Source organism: Bombina bombina, chromosome 2 (assembly GCF_027579735.1).
Source record: "Bombina bombina isolate aBomBom1 chromosome 2, aBomBom1.pri, whole genome shotgun sequence".
NCBI lineage: Eukaryota > Metazoa > Chordata > Amphibia > Anura > Bombinatoridae > Bombina > Bombina bombina.
In genome coordinates this window covers 272709341-272732567 of record NC_069500.1, presented here as the reverse complement: position 1 = coordinate 272732567, position 23227 = coordinate 272709341, and the positions used below count along the sequence as shown (strand labels likewise).

Sequence of the window (23227 nt, the reverse complement as noted above, 5' to 3'; positions counted from 1 at the left end):
TACCATGCAACAATTGACTGCTGTAATGGATAACTCCATAGCAAATATTTTATCCAAAATGCCTACATATCAGAGAAAGCGCGATTGCTCTGTTTTAAACACTGAAGAGCAGGAGGGCGCTGATGATAATTGTTCTGTCATACCCTCACACCAATCTGAAGTGGCCATGAGGGAGGTTTTGTCAGATGTTGAGAAATTTTTCCTGAATCTGAAATTTCCCCAAGCTGAACCTGATGTTGTGACATTTAAATTTAAATTAGAACATCTCCGCACACTGCTTAAAGAGGTGTTATCTACTCTGGATGATTGTGACAACTTGGTCATTCCAGAGAAATTATGTAAGATGGACAAGTTCCTAGAGGTTCCGGTGCACCCCGACGCTTTTCCTATACCCAAGCGGGTGGCGGACATAGTGAATAAGGAGTGGGAAAAGCCCGGCATACCTTTTGTTCCCCCCCCCCCTATATTTAAAAAATTATTTCCTATGGTCGACCCCAGAAAGGACTTATGGCAGACAGTCCCTAAGGTCGAGGGGGCAGTTTCTACTCTAAACAAGCGCACTACTATTCCTATCGAGGATAGTTGTGCTTTCAAAGATCCTATGGATAAAAAATTGGTGGGTTTGCTTAAAAAGATTTTTGTACAGCAAGGTTACCTTCTACAACCCATTTCGTGCATTGTTCCTGTCACTACAGCAGCGTGGTTCTGGTTCGAGGAACTAGAAAAGTCGCTCAGTAGAGAGACTCCATATGAGGAGGTTATGGACAGAGTTCACGCACTTAAGTTGGCTAACTCTTTTATTTTAGATGCCGCTTTGCAATTAGCTAGATTAGCGGCGAAAAATTCAGGGTTTGCAATCGTGGCGCGCAGAGCGCTTTGGCTAAAGTCTTGGTCAGCGGATGTGTCATCCAAGACAAAATTGCTTAACATCCCTTTCAAAGGTAAAACTCTATTTGGACCAGAATTGAAAGAGATTATCTCAGACATCACTGGGGGAAAGGGCCACGCCCTTCCACAAGATAGGCCTTTCAAGGCCAAAAATAAGTCTAATTTTTGTTCCTTTCGCAATTTCAGGAACAGACCGGCCTCTAATTCTGCATCCTCTAAGCAAGAGGGTAATGCCTCACAACCCAAACCAGCCTGGAAACCGATGCAAGGCTGGAACAAGGGTAAGCAGGCCAAGAAGCCAAAACAAAACAGCATGAAGGAGTAGCCCCCGATCCGGGACCGGATCTAGTAGGGGGCAGACTCTCTCTCTTTGCTCAGGCTTGGGCAAGAGATGTTCAGGATCCCTGGGCACTAGAAATAGTTTCTCAGGGTTATCTTCTGGAATTCAGGGAACTACCCCCAAGGGGAAGGTTCCACATGTCTCACTTATCCTTAAACCAAATAAAGAGACAGGCGTTCTTACATTGTGTAGAAGACCTGTTAAAGATGGGAGTGATACACCCAGTTCCAATAAAGGAACAAGGAATGGGATTTTATTCAAATCTGTTCGTAGTTCCCAAAAAAGAGGGAACTTTCAGACCAATTTTGGATTTGAAGATCCTAAACAAATTTCTCAGGGTACCATCGTTCAAGATGGAAACCATTCGAACGATTCTACCCACTATCCAGGAAGGTCAATTTATGACTACCGTGGATCTAAAGGATGCGTACCTACATATTCCTATCCACAAAGAACATCATCAGTTCCTAAGGTTCGCCTTTCTGGACAAACATTACCAGTTTGTGGCCCTCCCATTCGGGTTAGCCACTGCTCCAAGGATTTTCACAAAGGTACTAGGGTCCCTTCTAGCAGTTCTAAGACCGAGGGGCATTGCAGTAGTACCTTACTTGGACGACATTCTAATACAAGCGTCGTCCCTGTCAAAAGCAAAGGCTCATACAGACATCGTTCTGGCCTTTCTCAGATCACACGGATGGAAGGTGAACATAGAAAAAAGTTCTCTGTCTCCGTCAACAAGAGTTCCCTTCTTGGGAACAATAATAGATTCCTTAGAAATGAGGATTTTTCTGACAGAGGTCAGAAAGTCAAAACTTCTAAGCACTTGTCAAGTTCTTCATTCTGTTCCACGTCCTTCCATAGCGCAGTGCATGGAAGTAGTAGGGTTGATGGTTGCAGCAATGGACATAGTTCCTTTTGCACGAATTCATCTAAGACCATTACAACTGTGCATGCTCAAACAGTGGAATGGGGACTATACAGACTTGTCTCCAATGATTCAGGTAGATCAGAAGACCAGAGATTCACTCCGTTGGTGGCTGACCCTGGACCATCTATCCCAGGGAATGAGCTTCCGCAGACCAGAGTGGGTCATTGTCACGACCGACGCCAGTCTAGTGGGCTGGGGCGCGGTCTGGGAATCCCTGAAAGCTCAGGGACTATGGTCTCGGGAAGAGTCTCTTCTCCCGATAAACATTCTGGAACTAAGAGCGATCTTCAATGCTCTCAGGGCTTGGCCTCAGCTAGCAAAGGCCAGATTCATAAGATTCCAATCAGACAACATGACGACCGTTGCATATATCAATCATCAGGGGGGAACAAGGAGTTCCCTGGCGATGAAAGAAGTGACCAAAATAATTCAATGGGCGGAGGATCACTCCTGCCACCTATCTGCGATCCACATCCCAGGTGTGGAAAACTGGGAAGCGGATTATCTGAGTCGTCAGACATTCCATCCCGGGGAGTGGGAACTCCACCCGGAGATCTTTGCCCAACTAACTCAATTATGGGGCATTCCGGACATGGATCTGATGGCGTCTCGTCAGAACTTCAAGGTTCCTTGCTACGGGTCCAGATCCAGGGATCCCAAGGCGACTCTAGTAGATGCACTAGTGGCACCTTGGACCTTCAACCTAGCTTGTGTATTTCCACCGTTTCCTCTCATTCCCAGGCTGGTAGCCAGGATCAAACAGGAGAGGGCCTCGGTGATCTTGATAGCTCCTGCGTGGCCACGCAGGACTTGGTATGCAGACCTGATGAATATGTCATCGGTTCCACCATGGAAGCTACCTTTGAGACAGGACCTTCTTGTTCAGGGTCCATTCGATCATCCAAATCTGGTGTCCCTCCAGCTGACGGCTTGGAGATTGAACGCTTGATTCTATCAAAGCGTGGGTTTTCAGATTCTGTGATAGATACTCTGGTTCAGGCCAGAAAACCGGTAACTAGAAAGATTTACCATAAAATATGGAAAAGATATATCTGTTGTTGTGAATCCAAAGGATTCCCATGGAATAAGATAAAAATTCCTAAGATTCTCTCCTTTCTACAAGAAGGTTTGGAGAAAGGATTATCTGCAAGTTCTCTAAAGGGACAGATCTCTGCTTTATCTGTCTTACTACACAAAAGACTGGCAGCTGTGCCAGATGTTCAAGTATTTGTTCAGGCTCTGGTTAGGATCAAGCCTGTTTATAGACCTTTGACTCCTCCCTGGAGTCTAAATCTAGTTCTTTCAGTTCTTCAAGGGGTTCCGTTTGAACCTTTACATTCCATAGATATTAAGTTACTATCTTGGAAAGTTTTGTTTTTGGTTGCTATTTCTTCTGCTAGAAGAGTTTCAGAGTTATCTGCTCTGCAGTGTTCTCCGCCCTATCTGGTGTTCCATGCAGATAAGGTGGTTTTGCGTACTAAGCCTGGTTTTCTTCCAAAGGTTGTTTCTAACAAGAATATTAACCAGGAGATAGTTGTACCTTCTTTATGTCCGAATCCAGTTTCAAAGAAGGAACGTTTGTTACACAATTTGGACGTAGTCCGTGCTCTAAAATTCTATTTAGAAGCTACAAAAGATTTCAGACAAACATCTTCTTTGTTTGTTGTCTATTCTGGTAAAAGGAGAGGTCAAAAAGCGACTTCTACCTCTTTCCTTTTGGCTTAAAAGCATCATCCGATTGGCTTATGAGACTGCCGGACGGCAGCCTCCTGAAAGAATCACAGCTCACTCCACTAGGGCTGTGGCTTCCACATGGGCCTTCAAGAACGAGGCTTCTGTTGACCAGATATGTAAGGCAGCGACTTGGTCTTCACTGCACACTTTTGCCGAATTTTACAAATTTGATACTTTTACTTTTCTTCGGAGGCTATTTTTGGGAGAAAGGTTTTGCAAGCCGTGGTGCCTTCCGTTTAGGTAACCTGATTTGCTCCCTCCCTTCATCCGTGTCCTAAAGCTTTGGTATTGGTTCCCACAAGTAAGGATAACGCCGTGGACCGGACACACCAATGTTGGAGAAAACAGAATTTATGCTTACCTGATAAATTACTTTCTCCAACGGTGTGTCCGGTCCACGGCCCGCCCTGGTTTTTTAATCAGGTCTGATGAATTATTTTCTCTAACTACAGTCACCACGGTACCATATGGTTTCTCCTATATTTTTCCTCCTGTCCGTCGGTCGAATGACTTGGGTGGGCGGAGCCTAGGAGGGACTATATGGCCAGCTTTGCTGGGACTCTTTGCCATTTCCCGTTGGGGAAGAGATATTCCCACAAGTAAGGATGACGCCGTGGACCGGACACACCGTTGGAGAAAGTAATTTATCAGGTAAGCATAAATTCTGTTTTTTAAAAGCAGGAATGTAAAGCTTAAGAGCTGGCCTATTTTAGTTTTTAGCACCTGGTTAGCAGTTGCTGATTGGTGGCTAAATGTAGCAAACCAATCGGAAAGCTCTATCCTGGTGCTGAACCAAAAATGGGCCGGCTCCTAACCTCTTTCTATCTTTATTTGAAAAAGCAGGAATGTAAGAACGATGAAAAATTGATAATAGGAGTAAATTACAAAGTTACTTAAAATTGCATGCTTTATCTGAATCATGAGAGAAAAAATGTGGGTAATGTGTCCGGTTTTCCTTTTTGTTGATATTTCACTCATCCTAAAAAAAAATTCTACCAGTTTCAAATTATTTATCCAATGGCACCAATTTGCCTTATTTGTGTCATGAAAGCACAGTAGTAAACTGCACTGCTCCCCCCTACATTTCAGAACTTGTCTCCAGATACTCTCCCTCCCGTCCCCTTCGATCAGCTCAGGATCTCCTCCTCTCTTGTTACTTCCTCACATTCCTATTTACAGGACTTCTTCAGACTGGCCCCCATCTTGTGGAACTCCCTGCCTCGCTCCACAAGACTCTCCCCTAGTTTTAACAGCTTCAAGCGCTCCCTAAAAACTCTACTATTCAGGGATGCATACAACCAACACTAACCTTTCCTAACTCCATTGCTTTCCCCTTGAACCCCGTAGAATGTAAGCCTATGAGCCCAGCTGTTTACAGATCACCTTCATAAGAGCCGACTAAAACAGTGAAACTCTCGGCAGGGCCCTCTTCCCACTTGATCCCTACAAAAGCTATCCTTTATACCGACTATGTTTACAGAGCTGCGGAATCTGTTGGCGCTCTACAAATACCTGATAATAATAGTAAAATGCTCCAATGCACTAGAACTATTTACTGTTGCACTGGGTTTTGTATAACTAAGCAACAAACAAATTTGATCTATATATGGTAACAGGATACATACTGCCTTCTACCCTGAGACGTGTCTGAGGATGTAACTTTCTCCCTCTCAGGCACAGGTTCCTTTTTCTATTACCTTTTTTACAAACTTTTCCATGAGCAGGGTTTCTGTCTATTCTGATATATTTGGTGCAGGCTTTGCATTTGCTTTATGATGGGGTAGGTTGCATGAGGGGATTTATACTGTTTCAACAAGCAGAAGGTTGCTTGGTGTGTATGTGGAAAGAGAGTGGTCTTCCATAGACTTGTTCTGATTGGGTGATGGGCAACTATTCGCTGTGGAATGTTTCACTGTTATTTTCTACTGCCCAGGGACATAAGCGGTAAACCTGATCAGACGTTGTTTCCAGACTATTTTTATTTAAAGGAATCTTAAATGACCATCCTTCTCAATTTAAATTTACTTAATCAGATTCTCTTCTTAAAATACTCTAGTCTAGTACCAAAATTCATTGTTCTGAAAAACCCTTATTTTTATGGACAATAAACTCAATAAGTATGTCATTATAAAATATTTAACTATGCTTAATTTAAAAACAAAACACAAAATGTTCATTATTTAGTTTTTCTTGTAATCTAATTTATGAACAAATGCCCCTCCCCCGAGATTGTAGTGTATCCAGCATAATTAGAATTTTGACTCTAGAATATGTTACAAAGTAATAAATTGGTCACTGAACTAGCTCACTGTTGTATATTTATATAGGATAATTGGCAGTACTGAAGAAAAGCTAAACCTTACGCAAGCCATTTCAAGGGGCACATTTATATATATATATTTTTTTTTTTTTTTTTTTTTTTTTTAAAAAAAAACTTTTATATGAAGGCCTCTTGCAGCACTGTTGTTAATTGATTAACTGTGCATAGTTTAAAAGAAAATGGCTGTAACCCTTGAAGTGTGGATGATGACATGTAGTTGTCGTCTGCACAATGTTTTAAGTGTGTGGATGACAACCATGTGTCGTCCCAGTAACAGGGAGCTCTTTTGGAGCTAATTGCAGGTCCCTACACTGGCTGGGCATACAAGGTGGCAAGTCGCTTGGCTCACCCGGGAATCCTGACAATGTCATCAAGTCCTGGAGAAGTGCCAGGTTGCTGGATGAAGGGTAAACAAACCCCTTGTTCTATGCTCCCTTAACCCTTTGAGTGCTAAGCACTTTTCCACCTGGGTGCTAAGCTTTTTTAAGTTTTTTTTTTTAATATTTTTTGAAAAAAACATTTTTTAACTTTATTTTTTGTTTTTTCAGATCTCCAAGACTTACACTGTTGGAAAGGTTAGGCGATTACCTTTCCAACGGTGGGTCTTGGGGTCCGTAGCTGCTTAGATGCCTGAGATACAGGCTTCTAAGCAGCATGCCCCCTGCTCCTATACTTAACATTATTAAGTATAAATAAAGTTGCGCGGTGACGTCATCGCGTTATTGCGCGTGACATCACCACAAAAAACGGGAAGCCCCAGAGATGCCTGTCACTATGCAGGCCCGACCGCTGGGGTAGGAGCCCCCAGATCGATCTCCCTCAAGGTGGGAGAGTACTAGCAACGGCTCTAAGCCGTCGTTGGCACCAGAGTGGGAAACTCTGCAACGGCTCAGAGCCGTCGTTAGCACTCAAAGGGTTAAAGGGACACTAAACCGACATTTTTTTTCTTTAGTGATTCAGATAGAGCATGCAATTTTAAGCAACTTTCTAATTTACTCCTATTATCAATTTTTCTTCATTCTCTTGCTTTCTTTATTTAAAAAGCAGGAATGTGATGCATAGGAGCCGGCCAATTTTTGGTTGAGAACCTGGGTTATGCTAAGATTTACATTCCTGCTTTTAAAATAAAGATAGCAAGAAAACGAAAAAATATTGATAATAGGAATAAATTAGAAAGTTGCTTAAAATTTCTTGCTCTATCTGAATCATGAAAGAAACAAATTTGGGTTCAGTGTCCCTTTAAACCCTAGAAACCCCCAAGACCAACCTATGTGTTTTAATAGCCAGTTATCACTGTGGTAATAATAATCACATGGTGTGAAAAAATATGCATTTATTTGAGTAGAGGCTCATGGGATCCCTGATGTGCACATCAAAGTTATGTAAATATACCTAAAGGAACTTATTTGTATGAGTAAAGCCCCTTCTGCTTTTTGATAAATATATAATATTTGTGGGTTTCTCACTAACATGACCTGCAATAGGGATTATTTGTGAGCAGCTCAGTGCAGAGGTAGAATTTGTTAGACAGTTAAGGGGTTTAAGAAGGCAATAATTTGTTTTTGTCCTGTAACCAAACTCTTAAATTTTGCTGATGTAAATACGCTTCCGGAATACTTGCACTGCTTTCTGAATTCTTTCATATAATCTTACACTTTGGAAATGTTCCATTTAACAAATTTCCATCAACAAGTGAACTAAGCAGTGTAGGTCACTCTGTCTGCAGACCCAGGCTCACTGTTTGATTTTCATGAATGTCTAAGGATATTTTGGTGGGATGGTGGTTGTGTGTGATGGTGTTTTTTGGCATTAACTAAACATTGTTGTACCCTGAGTCTCTACATAAAAAACAAAATTAAACATTTGTAGCTCATATAGCTAATGCCATTTTTATCAGGCTTTTCAATTTACTTATATTATTATATTTTAGTTTGTTTTCTTGGTATCTTTTGCTTACAAAAGGTCCCTAATCTACAGCCACACAATATGTCTTCAACCAAACACACTGAGATACAAACAAGACCCTTTTTTTAAATTCCATAGGCACATACAAAACACGGAAATGGATAACAAAGACTGTATAAACCCTGCATTAGCTTACTAAAGCTAATTTTACCCGATTTTTATTTTGTAAAAAATTTTTTTGCTTAAAGGACCAGTCAACACAGTAGATTTGCATAATCAACAAATGCAAGATAACAAGACAATGCAATAGCACTTAGTCTGAACTTCAAATGAGTAGTAGATTTTTTTTTCTGACTATTTTAAAAGTTATGTCTTTTTCCACTCTCCCTGTACAATGTGACAGCCATCAGCCAATCACAAATGCATACACGTACCATGTGACAGCCATCAGCCATTCACAAATGCATACACACTTATTCTTGCACATGCTCAGTAGGAGCTGGTGACTCAAAAAGTTTAAATATAAAAAGACTGTGCACATTTAGTTAATGGAAGTAAATTGGAAAGTTGTTTAAAATGGCATGCTCTATCTGAATCATGAAAGTTTAATTTTGATTGAGTGTTCCTTTAAAGAAAATACACAACCTATTTTTCTTCTTTAAATTCTGACATTTTTAGATAATTTAAAGGGTAAAGTGAAACTTCATGATTCCGATGCAGTTTTAAATAACTTTCCAATTTCTTATCAAATGTTCTTTTGTTCTCTTGAAGAATAAACCTAGATAAGCTGATAAGAGCTTCAGAGTGTGCACGTGTCTTTAGCAGTCTAGCAGTATTTGCAACTATGTATCGCATTGTTGTAAACACTGCTGCCAGATGGCTGAGCTCGCCTAGGATTACTCATTAACAAAGGATACCAAGAGAACTAAGCAGAACTGATAATAGAAGTAAATTGAAAAGTTAATTTAAAATCTCATGCTCTATTCAATTAACTTGTTTCATTTTGACGTGTTCTGTCCCTTGTGTCAGTTAAACCTAAATGTTATGGTGTAACTAATTTTAATGGGGATGAAATCTAATTTGTGTGTGCTGATCTTTTTGCAAGTGAGACAGAACAGTCATGTCTGGTTCCTCTATATAGTTGGTACAAGGAGGACATTAGATTTTTCTGTGCCTAGGGCAGCACAAAAACTAAATACACCACTGTTCTGTACACAAACTTCCTTCTTATACCCTTATTGGTTGCATATTTTGAAAATATTTTTTAAAATGTACTAAATCAACTCTCTCTAGTGTGCAATTTGTCCTGATTTCTGTAATACCATTGTTGTTGCAACCCAAATGAATCAGTTCAATATACTGCTTTTGATGTATACAGAAGCATTATGTCATTAGATCCGTAACAGCTTGCTAATTCCCTCGAACCTCTCCTCTCATCCATCTCCTCCTCCTGCCTTAACCAATCTATCTGCCACTATAATTCCACCCTTACATCGGTCCTTGACAATCTGGCCCCTCTTACCATTGCTCGGAAATCGCACACTCATCCTCAGCCCTGGAATACTCCTATGACATGGTACCTACACAGATGTTCCCGTACTGCTGAGCGGGACTGGAGAAAATTTTGGCGTTCATCTGATTTCCTTCATTACAAGTTCATTTTGAATTCCTACTATTCTGCCCTTAATCTCTATTAGCAACATTACTTCTCTACTCTTTCTTCAAACCCAAAATGTCTGTTCTCCACTTTCAATACTCTTCTCCCCCCACCCCCTAATATAACTTCTCTGTCAGCTCAAGACTTTGCCAACCACTTCAATAACAAAATCGACTCCATCAGAAACTAAATCGGCTCTCAACATGCTTCCATTCTCTCACCCCTCAAATGCTCGCAATCAACCACAACCCACATAGCCATAAACTTATATCTTTCTCCCCTGTTTCGGGACTTATACTGCACTCTCACCTCACTACCTGTCCTCTTGACCCTATCCCTTCACAGCTGCTCCCCTCCCTCTCTTCTACCCTTACCCCTATACTCACACATTTTCAACCTATTCCTCAGCACCAGTATATTTCCCTCATCTATGAAACATTCACTGGTCACACCTATCCTCAAAAAACCCTTCTCTTGATCCAACCTCCCGATCCAACTACTGTCCTATTTCCCTACTCCCTCTTGCCTCAAAGCTTCTCGAAAAGCTAGTATACGCATGCCTATCTCATTTGCTTACATTAAACTCCCTCCTCGACCCACTGCAATTTGGATTTTGTCCCCATCACTCCACAGAGACAGCAATCGTTAAGGTTACCAACGACCTACTTACAGCAAAACTAAAAGGCCACTTCTCTCTGCTTATCCTCCTTGATATGTCCGCAACCTTTGATACTGTTGACCACCCTCTTTTGCTCCAAACCCTCCAATCCTTTGGCATTTGTGACACAGCCCTCTCTTGGTTCTCTTCGTACCTGTCAAACCATACCTTTAGTGTAGCATTCTCTGGGACCTCTTCTGCCCCGTCATCACTTTCTGTTGGGGTACCGTAAGGCTCTGTCCTCTGTCCCCTTCTCTTCTCAAGCTACACGTCATCATTAGGTTCCCTAATAAAGTCCCACGGGTTCCAATATCTTTTGTATGCCTACGACACCCAAATCTACTTCTCTGCACCAGACCTATCTCCTTCCTTGCTATCCAGTGTCACTAACTGTCTTTCTCACGTCTTTTCCTGGATGTCCTCTCACTACCTCAAACTAAATCTCTCCAAAACGGAACTCCTTATTTCTTCTATAAGGTACGACGAGTCCACGGATTCATCCTTTACTTGTGGGATATTATCCTCCTGCTAACAGGAAGTGGCAAAGAGCACCACAGCAGAGCTGTCTATATAGCTCCTCCCTTAGCTCCACCCCCAATCATTCTCTTTGCCTACTCTAAGTACTAGGAAGGGCAAAGTGAAAGAGGTGATAGAATATTAGTTTTTAATTTCTTCAAGCAGGTTTTATCCAAGCTGCCTTGGTTGAAGGGGAAGCGCAGTAGGGTCCGATGTACCCTCACAATGTTCTGAGTTGGGGGTGAGGGATTTGCTGTCTGAGGGAGAGATTTCTGATTCAGGAAAGATGTTCCCTCAGACAGACTCAGATCAATAAAGGGTTAAATGTTTTAATTTCTTGTGGGGCAAACTTAACTAAACTAAATTGAGTCTATCAAAAATTTGGAAAGTTTGGTGTATTTTAAAGCAGTTTTGCAGAACGTGTATGCTTTTTTTTTCTCTTAAAGGCGCAGTACCGTTTTTTTAAGATTGTTGTTTTTTCACTAAATAAAGTATTTTTCAAGCTTGTTTGTAGTCATTACTAGCCTGTTCAACATGTCTGACATTGAGGAAAGTCAATGTTCAATATGTTTAGAAGCCATTGTGGAACCCCCACTTAGAATGTGTCCCTCATGCACTAAAAGTATGTCGCAGGATGATTCTCAGTCAGAAGGGAATCAGGTTATGCCATCTAATTCTCCCCAAGTGTCCCAACCATTAACGCCCGCACAAGCGACGCCAAGTACTTCTAGTGCGTCTAATTCTTTCACCCTGCAAGATATGGCCGCAGTTATGAATACTACCCTCTCATTGGAGAAGGGGCTATCAGCTAGTTCCTTAAAGGGACAGATATCTGCTTTATCAATTCTACTGCACTAGCGTCTGGCCGATGTTCCAGATGTTCATTCATTCTGTCAGGCTTTAGTTAGAATCAAGCCTGTGTTTAAACCTATTGCTCTGCCATGGAGTTTGAATTTAGTTCTTAAAGTTCTTCAAGGGGTTCCGTTTGAACCTATGCATTTCATAGATATTAAGCTTCTATCTTGGAAAGTTCTGTTTTTAGTTGCTATCTCATCGGCTCAAAGAGTTTCTGAACTATCTGCATTACAATGCGACTCGCCTTATCTTGTTTTCCATACCGATAAGGTGGTTTTGCGTACCAAACCTGAATTCCTTCCTAAGGTTGTTACTAATTGGAATATCAATCAGGAAATTGTTGTTCCTTCTCTGTGTCCTAACCCTTCCTCTAAGAAGGAGCGTCTGTTGCACAACTTGGACGTAGTTCGTGCTTTGAAGTTTTACTTGCAAGCAACCAAAGATTTCCGTCAAACATCTTCTTTGTTTGTTGTCTATTCTGGAAAACGTAGAGGTCAAAAAGCTACGGCTACCTCTCTTTCTTTTTGGCTGAAAAGCATCATCTGTTTGGCATACGAGACTGCTGGACAGCAGCCTCCTGAAAGGATTACAGCTCACTCTACTAGAGCGGTGTCTTCCACATGGGCTTTTAAAAATGATGCTTCTGTTGAACAGATTTGTAAGGCTGCGACTTGGTCTTCGCTTCAAACCTTTTACAAATTTTACAAATTTGATACTTTTGCTTCTTCGGAGGCTATTTTTGGGAGAAAAGTTCTTCAAGCAGTTGAGCCTTCTGTTTAAGCATCTGTCTTGTCCCTCCCGTTCATCCGTGTCCTGTAGCTTTGGTATTGTATCCCACAAGTAAAGGATGAATCCGTGGACTCGTCGTACTTTATAGAAGAAAAGTAAATTTATGCTTACCATTTCTTCTATGGTACGACGAGTCCACGGCCCGCCCTGTCATTTTAAGACAGATTTTATTTTTTTATTTTAAACTTCAGTCACCTCTGCACCTTTTAGTTTCTCCTTTTTTCTTCCTGTACCTTCGGTCGAATGTCTGGGGGGTGGAGCTAAGGGAGGAGCTATATAGACAGCTCTGCTGTGGTGCTCTTTGCCACTTCCTGTTACCAGGAGGATAATATCCCACAAGTAAAGGATGAATCCGTGGACTTGTTGTACCATAGAAGAAATTAATTTATCAGGTAAGCATAAATTTACTTTTTCCCTCCCTCCTTCCAAAATCTTCACCCCCAATCTGTAAAAGTTTGTGGTAGTAGTTTTTCATTTGCCAACAATATTGTTTCTTGGTAACTGTTAGCAGAAGAGGAAGGAAGCGGCTGTGTACAGGCTGATTTTGTTTAACTCTTTTCAAACCAGAGGTGTCCTGTTCTAAACATAATATATATAGAATATGCATATGGTATATCATTTAAAGAGATACTAAACCCAAATGTTTTCTTTAATGATTCAGATAGAACATGCATTTTAAGCAACTTTCTAATTTACTCCTATTATCAATGTTTCTTCGTTCTCTTGGTATCTTTATTTGAAAACCAGGAATGTAAGCTTAGGAGCTGCCCATTTTTGGTTCAGACCATGGGTAGCGCTTGCTGATTGGTGTCAAAATGTAGTCACCAATCGGCAAGTGCTACCCAGGTTTTGAACCAAAAATGAGCCGGCTCCTAAACTTATATTCCAGCTTTTTCCAATAGAGTTACCAAGAGAACAAAGACAAATTGATAATAGGAGTAAATTAGAAATGTCCTTTAAGCCTTTTTACAGTTCTTACAGAACTGCAACACATTGCATTTCAATATACTACATCCCTCTTCAGTAAACAAGTTATTGATTTAAAAATTAAAAAAAAGACCACTTCAAAAGGGTTTTCATAACAATTTGTGAACTTTATTTTCTTTGCTCACTTGTGATGCTGCCTCCCAGAAATGTGCTGTCTAATAACTGTCGCTAGTAGTGATATCATCATCAGGAGGCGGATTAGAGCCTCATCTATTCTGTGGAAGAAATTAATTCTCCTGTGGGGGTTGCTCTTTATATTATATCATTGGGAGGTGGATCAGAGCCTCAACTATGTCACTGAAGAATATCATCTTTTACAGCATAACTGAGGCTCAGTTCAGCCTCCTGATGACATCACTGCTTGAGCCAGTTACTAACATCCTTACATGGATTACATCTGGAAGGCAGTATCTAAAATCTACTTATCCACAGTAGGGCTGACAAAAAATAAATGTACCTGCCCACCCCAAATCTATATGTCCTGGGTGTCAGGCTATACAAATTCCACATCCTTGAGACTGCAAAACCACAGTCAATCAACACTTCCCTATAAAAAAAAAATATTTGTTAATGTATTTGTAGATGTACTGTGTGCATATTTATCACACTGTTTCCTTCTCTTTTCAGTATCAAGGCAATTGAGAGTCCAAATAAAGATGATGATACACAGTGGCTGACGTACTGGGTGGTGTATGGAATCTTCAGTATCATTGAATTCTTCTCAGACATCTTTCTTTCCTGGTTTCCTTTCTACTACATGATAAAGGTTGGTTTTCTCTTTCTTACAACAACAACAACAAAAAACATGGTTAAATTAATTGTTTGGAAGGTTGTTTTAACCCTTACACAACTGTGCCAGAGCTAAAGGAAGAAAATTTATAATACGCTACATGACCTGTAAAGATATAAAGTAGAATTCAGCAAAAACTATTTTGTTAAAGTTTCTTCACTGCTCATACATGGGGCAATTTATTAATACCCTAGCTTGGATAAACATTCACTGAAGTCTTTAAATGGACATCAAACACTATACAGAATTAAATTGCATCACAATAATATGTGAGATAAAAATGTATCTATTTCTCTTGTAAGATGTATCGAGTCCACGGATTCATCCATACTTGTGGGATATTCTTCTTTCCTACAGGAAGTGGCAAAGAGAGCACCCACAGCAGAGCTGTCTATATAGCTCCTCCCTTAGCTCCACCCCCAGTCATTCTCTTTGCCTACTCTAAGTACTAGGAAGGGCAGAGTGAGTGTGGTGACAAAAATGTTAGTTTTTATTTTCTCAAGCAAAAGTTTGTTACTTTAAATGGTACCGGTGTGTACTATTTACTCTCTGGCAGAAAAGAGATGAAGATTTCTGCAGGGAGGATGATGATTTTAGCACTTTGTAACTAAAATCCACTGCTGTTCTCACAAGGACTGAGGAGTACAGGAAAACTTCAGTTGGGGGAACAGTTTGCAGGCTAATCTGCTTTGAGGTATTTTCAGTCTAATTTTTTCTAGACAGACTGTGTTAATTCTAGAAAAGGCTGACAGTATCCCCATAAGGGAAGGGTAAGCTGTATTCAGAGACTTAGTAAGAATCCCAGCTTGCACAAAGGGCTCAATAGTTACTGGTGACATTGATAAGGAAAAACGTTTTTATTATTATTGCAATAACGTTTTTTTGAGGGACTTTAAGGGGTCTTTGTGGCTTGTTTAAGGGTTATTAACCCACATGGCTAGTTTAGGAAACACTCTGTTGTATTTCTTTTAGGCCCCATGACATTGAGTGAGGTGGGAGGGGCCAATTTTCGCGCCTCAGTTGCGCAGTGTCTTTTCCTCAGAGACATCCAACTGCTTCTCCAGAGTGTCCTGCTGTGTTTGAGGGCTGTAAAGAAGTTTTTTCCCCCACAAATCGTTCATAAAGGGCAGGTAGGCGCCACAGCAGAGCTGTGGCAAGGTGCTGAACGTTTTTTACTGATTTTTGATGTTTTGTCAATCTGGTTTTTACATTAAGGGGTTAATTGTTTATTTGCATAGCTGTGCAAAGTTACTAAGGCTACTGTAAAATTTTGTTGAGTTTACTGCTTTTTTACACTGTTTTGTAGAGTTTGTGCAGCTTTTTTCTCTTAAAGGCACAGTACCGTTTTTTTCTAAGTATTATTTACTTTGAATAAAGTGTTTTCCAAGCTTGCTTGTTTCATTACTAGCCTGTTTAACATGTCTGACACTAAGGAAAATCCTTGTTTAATGTGTTTAGAAGCCATTGTGGAACCCCCTCTTAGAATGTGTCCCACTTGCACTGATATGTCTATAAATTATAAAGAGCATATTTTAGCAATGAAAAATATAGCAATAGATGATTCTCAGACAGAAGGAAATGAGGGTTTGACATCTAGCTCTCCCCAAGTGTCACAACCAATAACGCCCGCACAAGTGATGCCAAGTACCTCTAATGCGTCAAATTCATTTACTTTTCAAGACATGGCCACAGTTATGAATAAAACGCTCACAGAGGTTTTTTCTAAACTGCCTGGTTTACAAGGAAAGCGTGACAGCTCTAGGTTAAGTAAAGCTGAGCAGTCTGACGCTTTAGTAGCCGTATCTGATATACTCTCACAATGTTCTGAAGTAGGGGTAAGGGATTTGTTATCTGAGGGAGAAATTTCTGATTCAGGAAAGATGCTCCCTCAGACAGATTCTGACATGATGGCCTTTAAATTTAAGCTTGAACACCTCCACTTATTGCTCAGGGAGGTATTGGCAACTTTAGATGATTGTGACACCATAGTGGTTCCAGAGAAATTGTGTAAAATGGACAAATACTTAGAGGTTCCTGTTTACACTGATGTTTTTCCAGTCCCTAAGAGGATTGGGAATATTGTTACTAAGGAGTGGGATAAACCAGGTATTCCATTTGCTCCCCCTCCTGTTTTTAAGAAAATGTTTCCCATATCTGACACCATGCGGGACTCGTGGCAGACGGTTCCTAAGGTGGAGGGAGCTATTTCTACTCTATCTAAACGTACAACTATACCTATCGAAGACAGTTGTGCTTTCAAAGATCCTATGGATAAAAAAATTAAAGGGTCTCCTGAAGAAAATTTTTGTTCATCAAGGTTTTCTTCTCCAACCTATTGCATGCATTGTTCCTGTAACTACTGCAGCTACTTTCTGGTTTGTGGCTCTAGAAGAGGCTCTTCAGATGGAGACTCCATTAGAGGATATTATGGATAGAATTAAGGCTCTTAAGTTGGCTAATTCTTTCATTACAGATGCCGCTTTCCAACTGGCTAAGTTAGCGGCAAAGAATTCAGGTTTTGCCATTTTAGCACGCAGGACGTTATGGCTTAAGTCCTGGTCTGCTGATGTATCATCAAAATCTAAACTTTTGAACATCCCTTTCAAAGGAAAGACCCTATTCGGGCCTGAACTGAAAGAGATGATTTCAGACATCACTGGTGGGAAAGGCCATGCTCTCCCTCAGGAAAAGACAAATAAATTGAGGACCAAACAAAATAATTTTCGTTCCTTTCGGAATTTCAAGGGTGGTCCCGCTTCAGCTTCCCCTGGTGCAAAGCAAGAGGGGAATTTTGCCCAATCCAAGTCAGTCTGGAGACCTAACCAGGCTTGGAACAAGGGCAAACAGGCCAAGAAGCCTGCAGCTGCCTCAAAGACAGCATGAAAGGGTAGCCCCCACCCGGGACCAGATCTAGTAGGGGGCAGACTCTCTCTCTTCGCTCAGGCTTGGGCAAGAGATGTCCATGATTCCTGGGCTTTAGAAATTGTGTCCCAGGGATATCTTCTGGACTTCAAAGACTCTCCCCCAATTGTCTGCAAACTAGACAAAGAGAGAGGCGTTCTTACGCTGTGTACAAGACCTACATACCATGGGAGTGATTCGCCCAGTTCCAAAAGCGGAACAAGGACTAGGGTTTTACTCAAACCTGTTTGTGGTTCCCAAAAAAGAGAGAACTTTTAGACCAATCTTGGATCTCAAAATTCTAAACAAGTTCCTCAGAGTACCATCATTCAAGATGGAGACTATTCGGACTATCCTACCTCTGATCCAGGAGGGTCAATATATGACTACTGTGGACTTAAAGGATGCGTATCTACACATCCATATTCACAGAGATCATCATCAATTCCTCAGATTCGCCTTTCTGGACAGGCATTAACAGTTTGTGGCCCTTCCCTTCGGGTTGGCCACGGCTCCCAGAATTTTCACAAAGGTGCTAGGGTCCCTTTTGGCGGTTCTAAGGCTGCGGGGCATAGCAGTGGCGCCTTATCTAGATGACATATTAATTCAGGCGTCGACTTTCCAACTAGCCAAGTCTCACACGGACATTGTGTTGGCTTTTCTGAGATCTCACGGTTGGAAGGTGAACATAAAAGAGTTCTCTCTTCCCTCTTATAAGAGTTTCCTTTCTAGGGACTCTAATAGACTCGGTAGAAATGAAAATATTTCTGACGGAGGTCAGAAAATCAAAACTCTTAACCACTTGCCGAGCTCTTCATTCCATTCCTCGGCCATCAGTGGCTCAGTGCATGGAGATAATCAGACTCATGGTAGCGGCAATGGACATAGTCCCTTTTGCCCGCCTACACCTCAGACCACTGCAACTATGCATGCTCAAACAGTGGAATGGGGATTATGCAGATTTATCTCCTCAACTGCATCTGGACCAAGAGACCAGACATTCTGGGAATGTGTTTCCGCAGGCCAGAGTGGCTCATAGTAACGACAGATGCCAGCCTACTGGGCTGGGGTGCAGTCTGGAACTCCCTGAAAGCACAGGGCGTATGGTCTCTCCTCCCGATAAACATTCTAGAACTGAGAGCGATCTTCAATGCGCTTCAGGCGTGGCCCCAGCTTGCTGCGGCCAAATTCATCAGATTTCAGTTGGACAACATCACAACTGTAGCTTATATCAATCATCAAGGAGGAACACGGAGTTCTCTAGCGATGGAGGTAACCAAGATAATCCGATGGGCGGAGGATCACTCTTGCCATCTCTCAGCAATCCATATCCCAGGAGTAGAGAACTGGGAGGCGGATTTCCTAAGTCGTCAGACTTTTCATCCGGGGGAGCTCCATCCAGAGGTATTTGCCCAGCTGACTCAGCTATGGGGCACACCAGAATTGGATCTGATGGCGTCCCGGCAGAACGCCAAACTTCCTCATTACGGGTCCAGGTCCCGGGATCCCCAGGCGGTACTGATAGATGCTCTAGCAGTGCCCTGGTCCTTCAATCTGGTCTATGTATTTCCACAGTTTCCTCTCCTCCCACGTCTGGTTGCCAGAATCAAGCAGGAGAGAGCTTCGGTGATTCTGATAGCACCTGCGTGGCCACGCAGGACTTGGTATGCAGACCTAGTGGACATGTCATCGGTTCCACCGTGGACTCTACCAATGAGGCAGGACCTTCTAATCCAAGGTCCATTTACGCATCCAAATCTAGTTTCTCTGCGTCTCACTGATTGGAGATTGAACGCCTGATTCTATCAAAGCGTGGTTTCTCTGAGTCGGTCATTGATACCCTGATTCAAGCTAGAAAGCCTGTTACCAGGAAGATCTATCATAAGATTTGGCGCAAATATTTTTATTAGTTTGAATCCAAGGGTTACTCATGGAGTAAGATTAGGATTCCTAGAATATTGTCCTTTCTCCAAGAAGGATTGGAGAAGGGATTATCAGCTAGTTCCTTAAAAGGACAAATATCTGCTTTGTCTATTCTTTTACACAAACGTCTGGCAGATGTCCCAGACATTCAAGCGTTTAGTCAGGCCTTGGTCAGAATCAAGCCTGTATTTAAACCTGTTGCTCCGCCATGGAGCCTAAACTCAGTTCTTAAAGTTCAAGGGGTTCCGTTTGAACCTATGCATTCCATAGATATTAAGCTTCTATCTTGGAAAGTTTCGTTTTTAGTAGCTATCTCTTCGGCTCGAAGAGTTTCTGAGTTATCTGCTTTACAGTGTGACTCACCTTACCTTGTTTTCCATGCAGATAAGGTGGTTTTGCGTAACAAACCTGGGTTTCTTCCTAAGGTTGTTTCTAATAGGAATATCAATCAGGAGATTGTTGTTGTTCCTTTACTGTGTCCTAATCCTTCATCAAAGAAGGAACGTCTGTTGCACAATCTTGATGTGGTTCGTGCTTTAAAGTTCTACTTACAAGCAACTAAAGATTTCCGTCAAACATCTTCATTGTTTGTTGTTTATTCTGGTAAACGGAAAGGTCAAAAGGCTATGGCTACCTCTCTTTCCTTTTGGTTAAAAAGCATCATCCGTTTGGCTTATGAGACTGCTGGCCAGCAGCCTCCTGAAAGAATTACTGCTCATTCTACTAGAGCAGTGGCTTCCACATGGGCTTTTAAAAATGAGGCTTCTGTTGCACAGATTTGTAAGGCGGCGACTTGGTCTTTGCTTCATACTTTTTTCCAAATTTTACAAATTCGATACTTTTGTTTATTCGGAGGCTATTTTTGGGAGAAAGGTTCTACAAGCAGTGGTGCCTTCCGTTTAAGGTACCTGTCTTGTCCCTCCCTTCATCCGTGTCCTAAAGCTTTGGTATTGGTATCCCACAAGTATGGATGAATCCGTGGACTCGATACATCTTACAAGAGAAAACATAATTAATGCTTACCTGATAAATTTCTTTCTCTTGTGATGTATCGAGTCCATGGCCCTTATTTAAGACAGGCAGTATATTTTTATTTAAAAAAACTTCAGTCACCACTGCACTCTATAGTTTCTCCTTTTTCTTCCTAGCCTTCGGTCAAATGACTGGGGGGTGGAGCTAAGGGAGGAGCTATATAGACAGCTCTGCTGTGGGTGCTCTATTTGCCACTTCCTGTAGGGAAGGAGAATATCCCACAAGTATGGATGAATCCGTGGACTCGATACATCACAAGAGAAATAAATTTATCAGGTAAGCATAAATTATGTTTTTTCTTCTGACATAAAATCCAGCTGTTTTGAAAAAAAAATCAAACCACCCCATACATTTGTAAAGGTACTTCCATGTTGTAACCTTGTACTTTATTAGCTCCCCTGATGTGCACAGTCATAGCTGTTTTGGCTGTGCATTTGCAACACTGAAGCCTGCTGCTGGTGCACGTAATTACAGGAGCACAGACAAGAAGTCTCCAATAGGGATAGCCAGTAGTACGTGTGTGTGCGCACATGTACTCAAGTCATCCAGAGGCGGCACTAATAGGATGAGAGGGGGGAAAAGTATTAGAAATTGCTGTAGATATGGCTTGCATGTGTTCACTATGGATTCCTGACTGTTCACTTCAGTGTGTTCCAAAGCCCTTTCAGACATTCATCTGGAAAATAGTTTTTTTGTGTGAAGATTGTTCACTGAAGTGGCTGCTTTTATGAAAGGTGTGAAAATGTCATGTGTTTGCACATCTCAAGAAACTAGGTTTTAACGCGTTTCAGCTCCCTACCAGAGAGACCAAATAAAGACCCCAGGGTTATTCGTACAGCAAAGTAACAACCAGAACTAGGAGCACAATTCTCCAGATGAATGTTCACTTCAGTGTGTTCCAAAGCCCTTTCAGACAGTCGGGAATCAATAGTGAACCAGCGCCTCCTTTTGCACAAGCTATAGGTTCAACAGACTTGGGAAGACTGTGGGAAGGCAGCGGTTCTGACATCAAAGGGGAGTAACAATCCGTATTGTATATATTTGTTTGCTTTGCATGTGTTCAGTATGGGTTATGAACACTAAGGTTATTTTTTATTGGACAATAATATGTCCCTTTAAGAAAGAGATTAGCATACAGCGCCCTAAGGTAGCTAGGTGTTCTTGCCCATACAAAGAATATTTACTCACTAATGCCAAAAATGATATTGCTTTGAGTAGGAAAAAAAGTAATCCTCTTTAATACAAGCTTGATTTTGTATGAAACCTCATAGCTTAGAAATTGTGTGTAAAACAAAGTGTGTGCATTGTGAAGTGTTTACAGATAACACTACGAGCTACACTCATAATTTTAATAATCTATTTACCCTTTATTCATATAAATGTTTGCAGTAAAACTATATCCATTGTATCAAGTTATGTAGCTGGATGACTTGTTTAGTTAGTGTTGCTAGTAAGCAGTTTCCTATTGTTCCCAATTGTTTTTCTTAATTAGTTTCTGCAACTGTTCAGGAATTCTTAGAAAATCAGTTGTTTGATAATAAATATTACAAAAAACAGAAGCGCTTCAGTCTAATAAAAATATGATATAACAATTCAGTTATTTTTTACAGACTGTAACAGTCCTACTTATAGTAATGTCCACGATCCAAATATACACTTTCAAGTTTTCTGTTACAAGTGCTCAAAAGCACACAAGATCATCCAGCAAGCTCAAAAACTACAGCTCCAAGAAATGGCTGTTTGTTCTACAGCCGGCAACAAGAAATCAAAGGAGAAATCTAGACATTTTTTTTATTTTCTGCACTCTATATTTCTCCTCTGAAAATAAATGTTGCTTCCTGTGAGCTACAGTCGCAAGAAAAATGTTGTGAACCCATTTGAATTACCTGGATTTCTTCATTAATTACTGATATAGGGCTAAATTGCAAGTGGAGCATTAATTTATTGCTCGGCCACAAACGGGCAAATTGCGATAAATAACAAGCCATGGTCAGACCTCTGGTTATTTTTTTTAAAAGTGCTCCAATTGGCCCCAAATTAAGGTATAGTTTAGTTTTTTGTTTTTTTAAAAAAAAAGTATATTTTTTTTCCCCCCCATGGAAAAAACAACTGCACTAAGCATATACATATATAGGTCACGTTCGCATTGCACCTTACTTGTAATACGAGCACACATTTGTGTGCGCTAGTATTACTAATTTGAGCGCAAATATCGCTTTCGCAGGAGCAATATTTTGCGCTGAACTTCATCCATGTCACAATTCTAGACGAACACAATCTGACTAAATTAATATCAAAAAAATGTTGAAGACATTGAGTTATCAGTCACAGTGCAGGCTGGAAAGGTAAGTGAACCCTTGAATTTAGAAACTTCTAGATCCTCCTTTAGCAACAACAATCTCAATCAAATGTTTCCTGTAGCTGCTTATAAGATTTGCACAACATGGAGGATGAATTTTGGACAATTTCTCCCTTCAAATCTTTTTCAGCTGGGTTCAGGTCAGGACTCATTCCAAAACACAAATCATTTTCTCAACTGTGTTTAGCTGAATTACTTGTGCTTTGTGTCATTGTCAGGTTGCATCACCCACCCTCTCCTTGAGGTCATGGTCATTCTCCTGAAAAAATGTCTTGATACACTTTTCAATTCATTGTTCCCTCAATGATTGCAATGCATCCAGGCCCTGAAGCAGAATAGCAGGCCCTTAACCAAGCTATGCCACAGTTGGGATAAGGTTTTGGTGTTGATGAGCAGTGCCCTCTTTCCTCCACACATAGCATTGTGCATTTTTTGCCCAAAAAAAAATTGGCACATTTTCTAAGAATCGTTGTGGAACGTACAGGTGGTCTTGGGTAAACTTGTTTGGTTTCCCTTTGTGGTGTCTCCCCATTAACACTATTCTTTTTAGTGTTTTTTTTTTTTTCCTCTGAAAGTGCACGCATGAACAAAGACTTTTGCTGTTTGTAGAACTTTCTAAAGGTTACCCTTGGGATCTTTTTCACG

At 41.1% G+C, this 23227-nt stretch overlaps 1 protein-coding gene across 2 annotated transcripts in view; it reads left to right on the top strand.

The window, feature by feature from the left end:
- The window catches only part of REEP5 (receptor accessory protein 5), a 76345-nt gene that overhangs the window by 43819 nt on the left and 9299 nt on the right, over positions 1–23227 (top strand). For both annotated transcript variants that reach the window (XM_053701544.1, XM_053701545.1), the window contains exon 3: positions 14205–14343. In XM_053701544.1, the coding sequence (XP_053557519.1) occupies positions 14205–14343 (139 nt within the window). The remainder of the gene's footprint in view (positions 1–14204; positions 14344–23227) is intronic.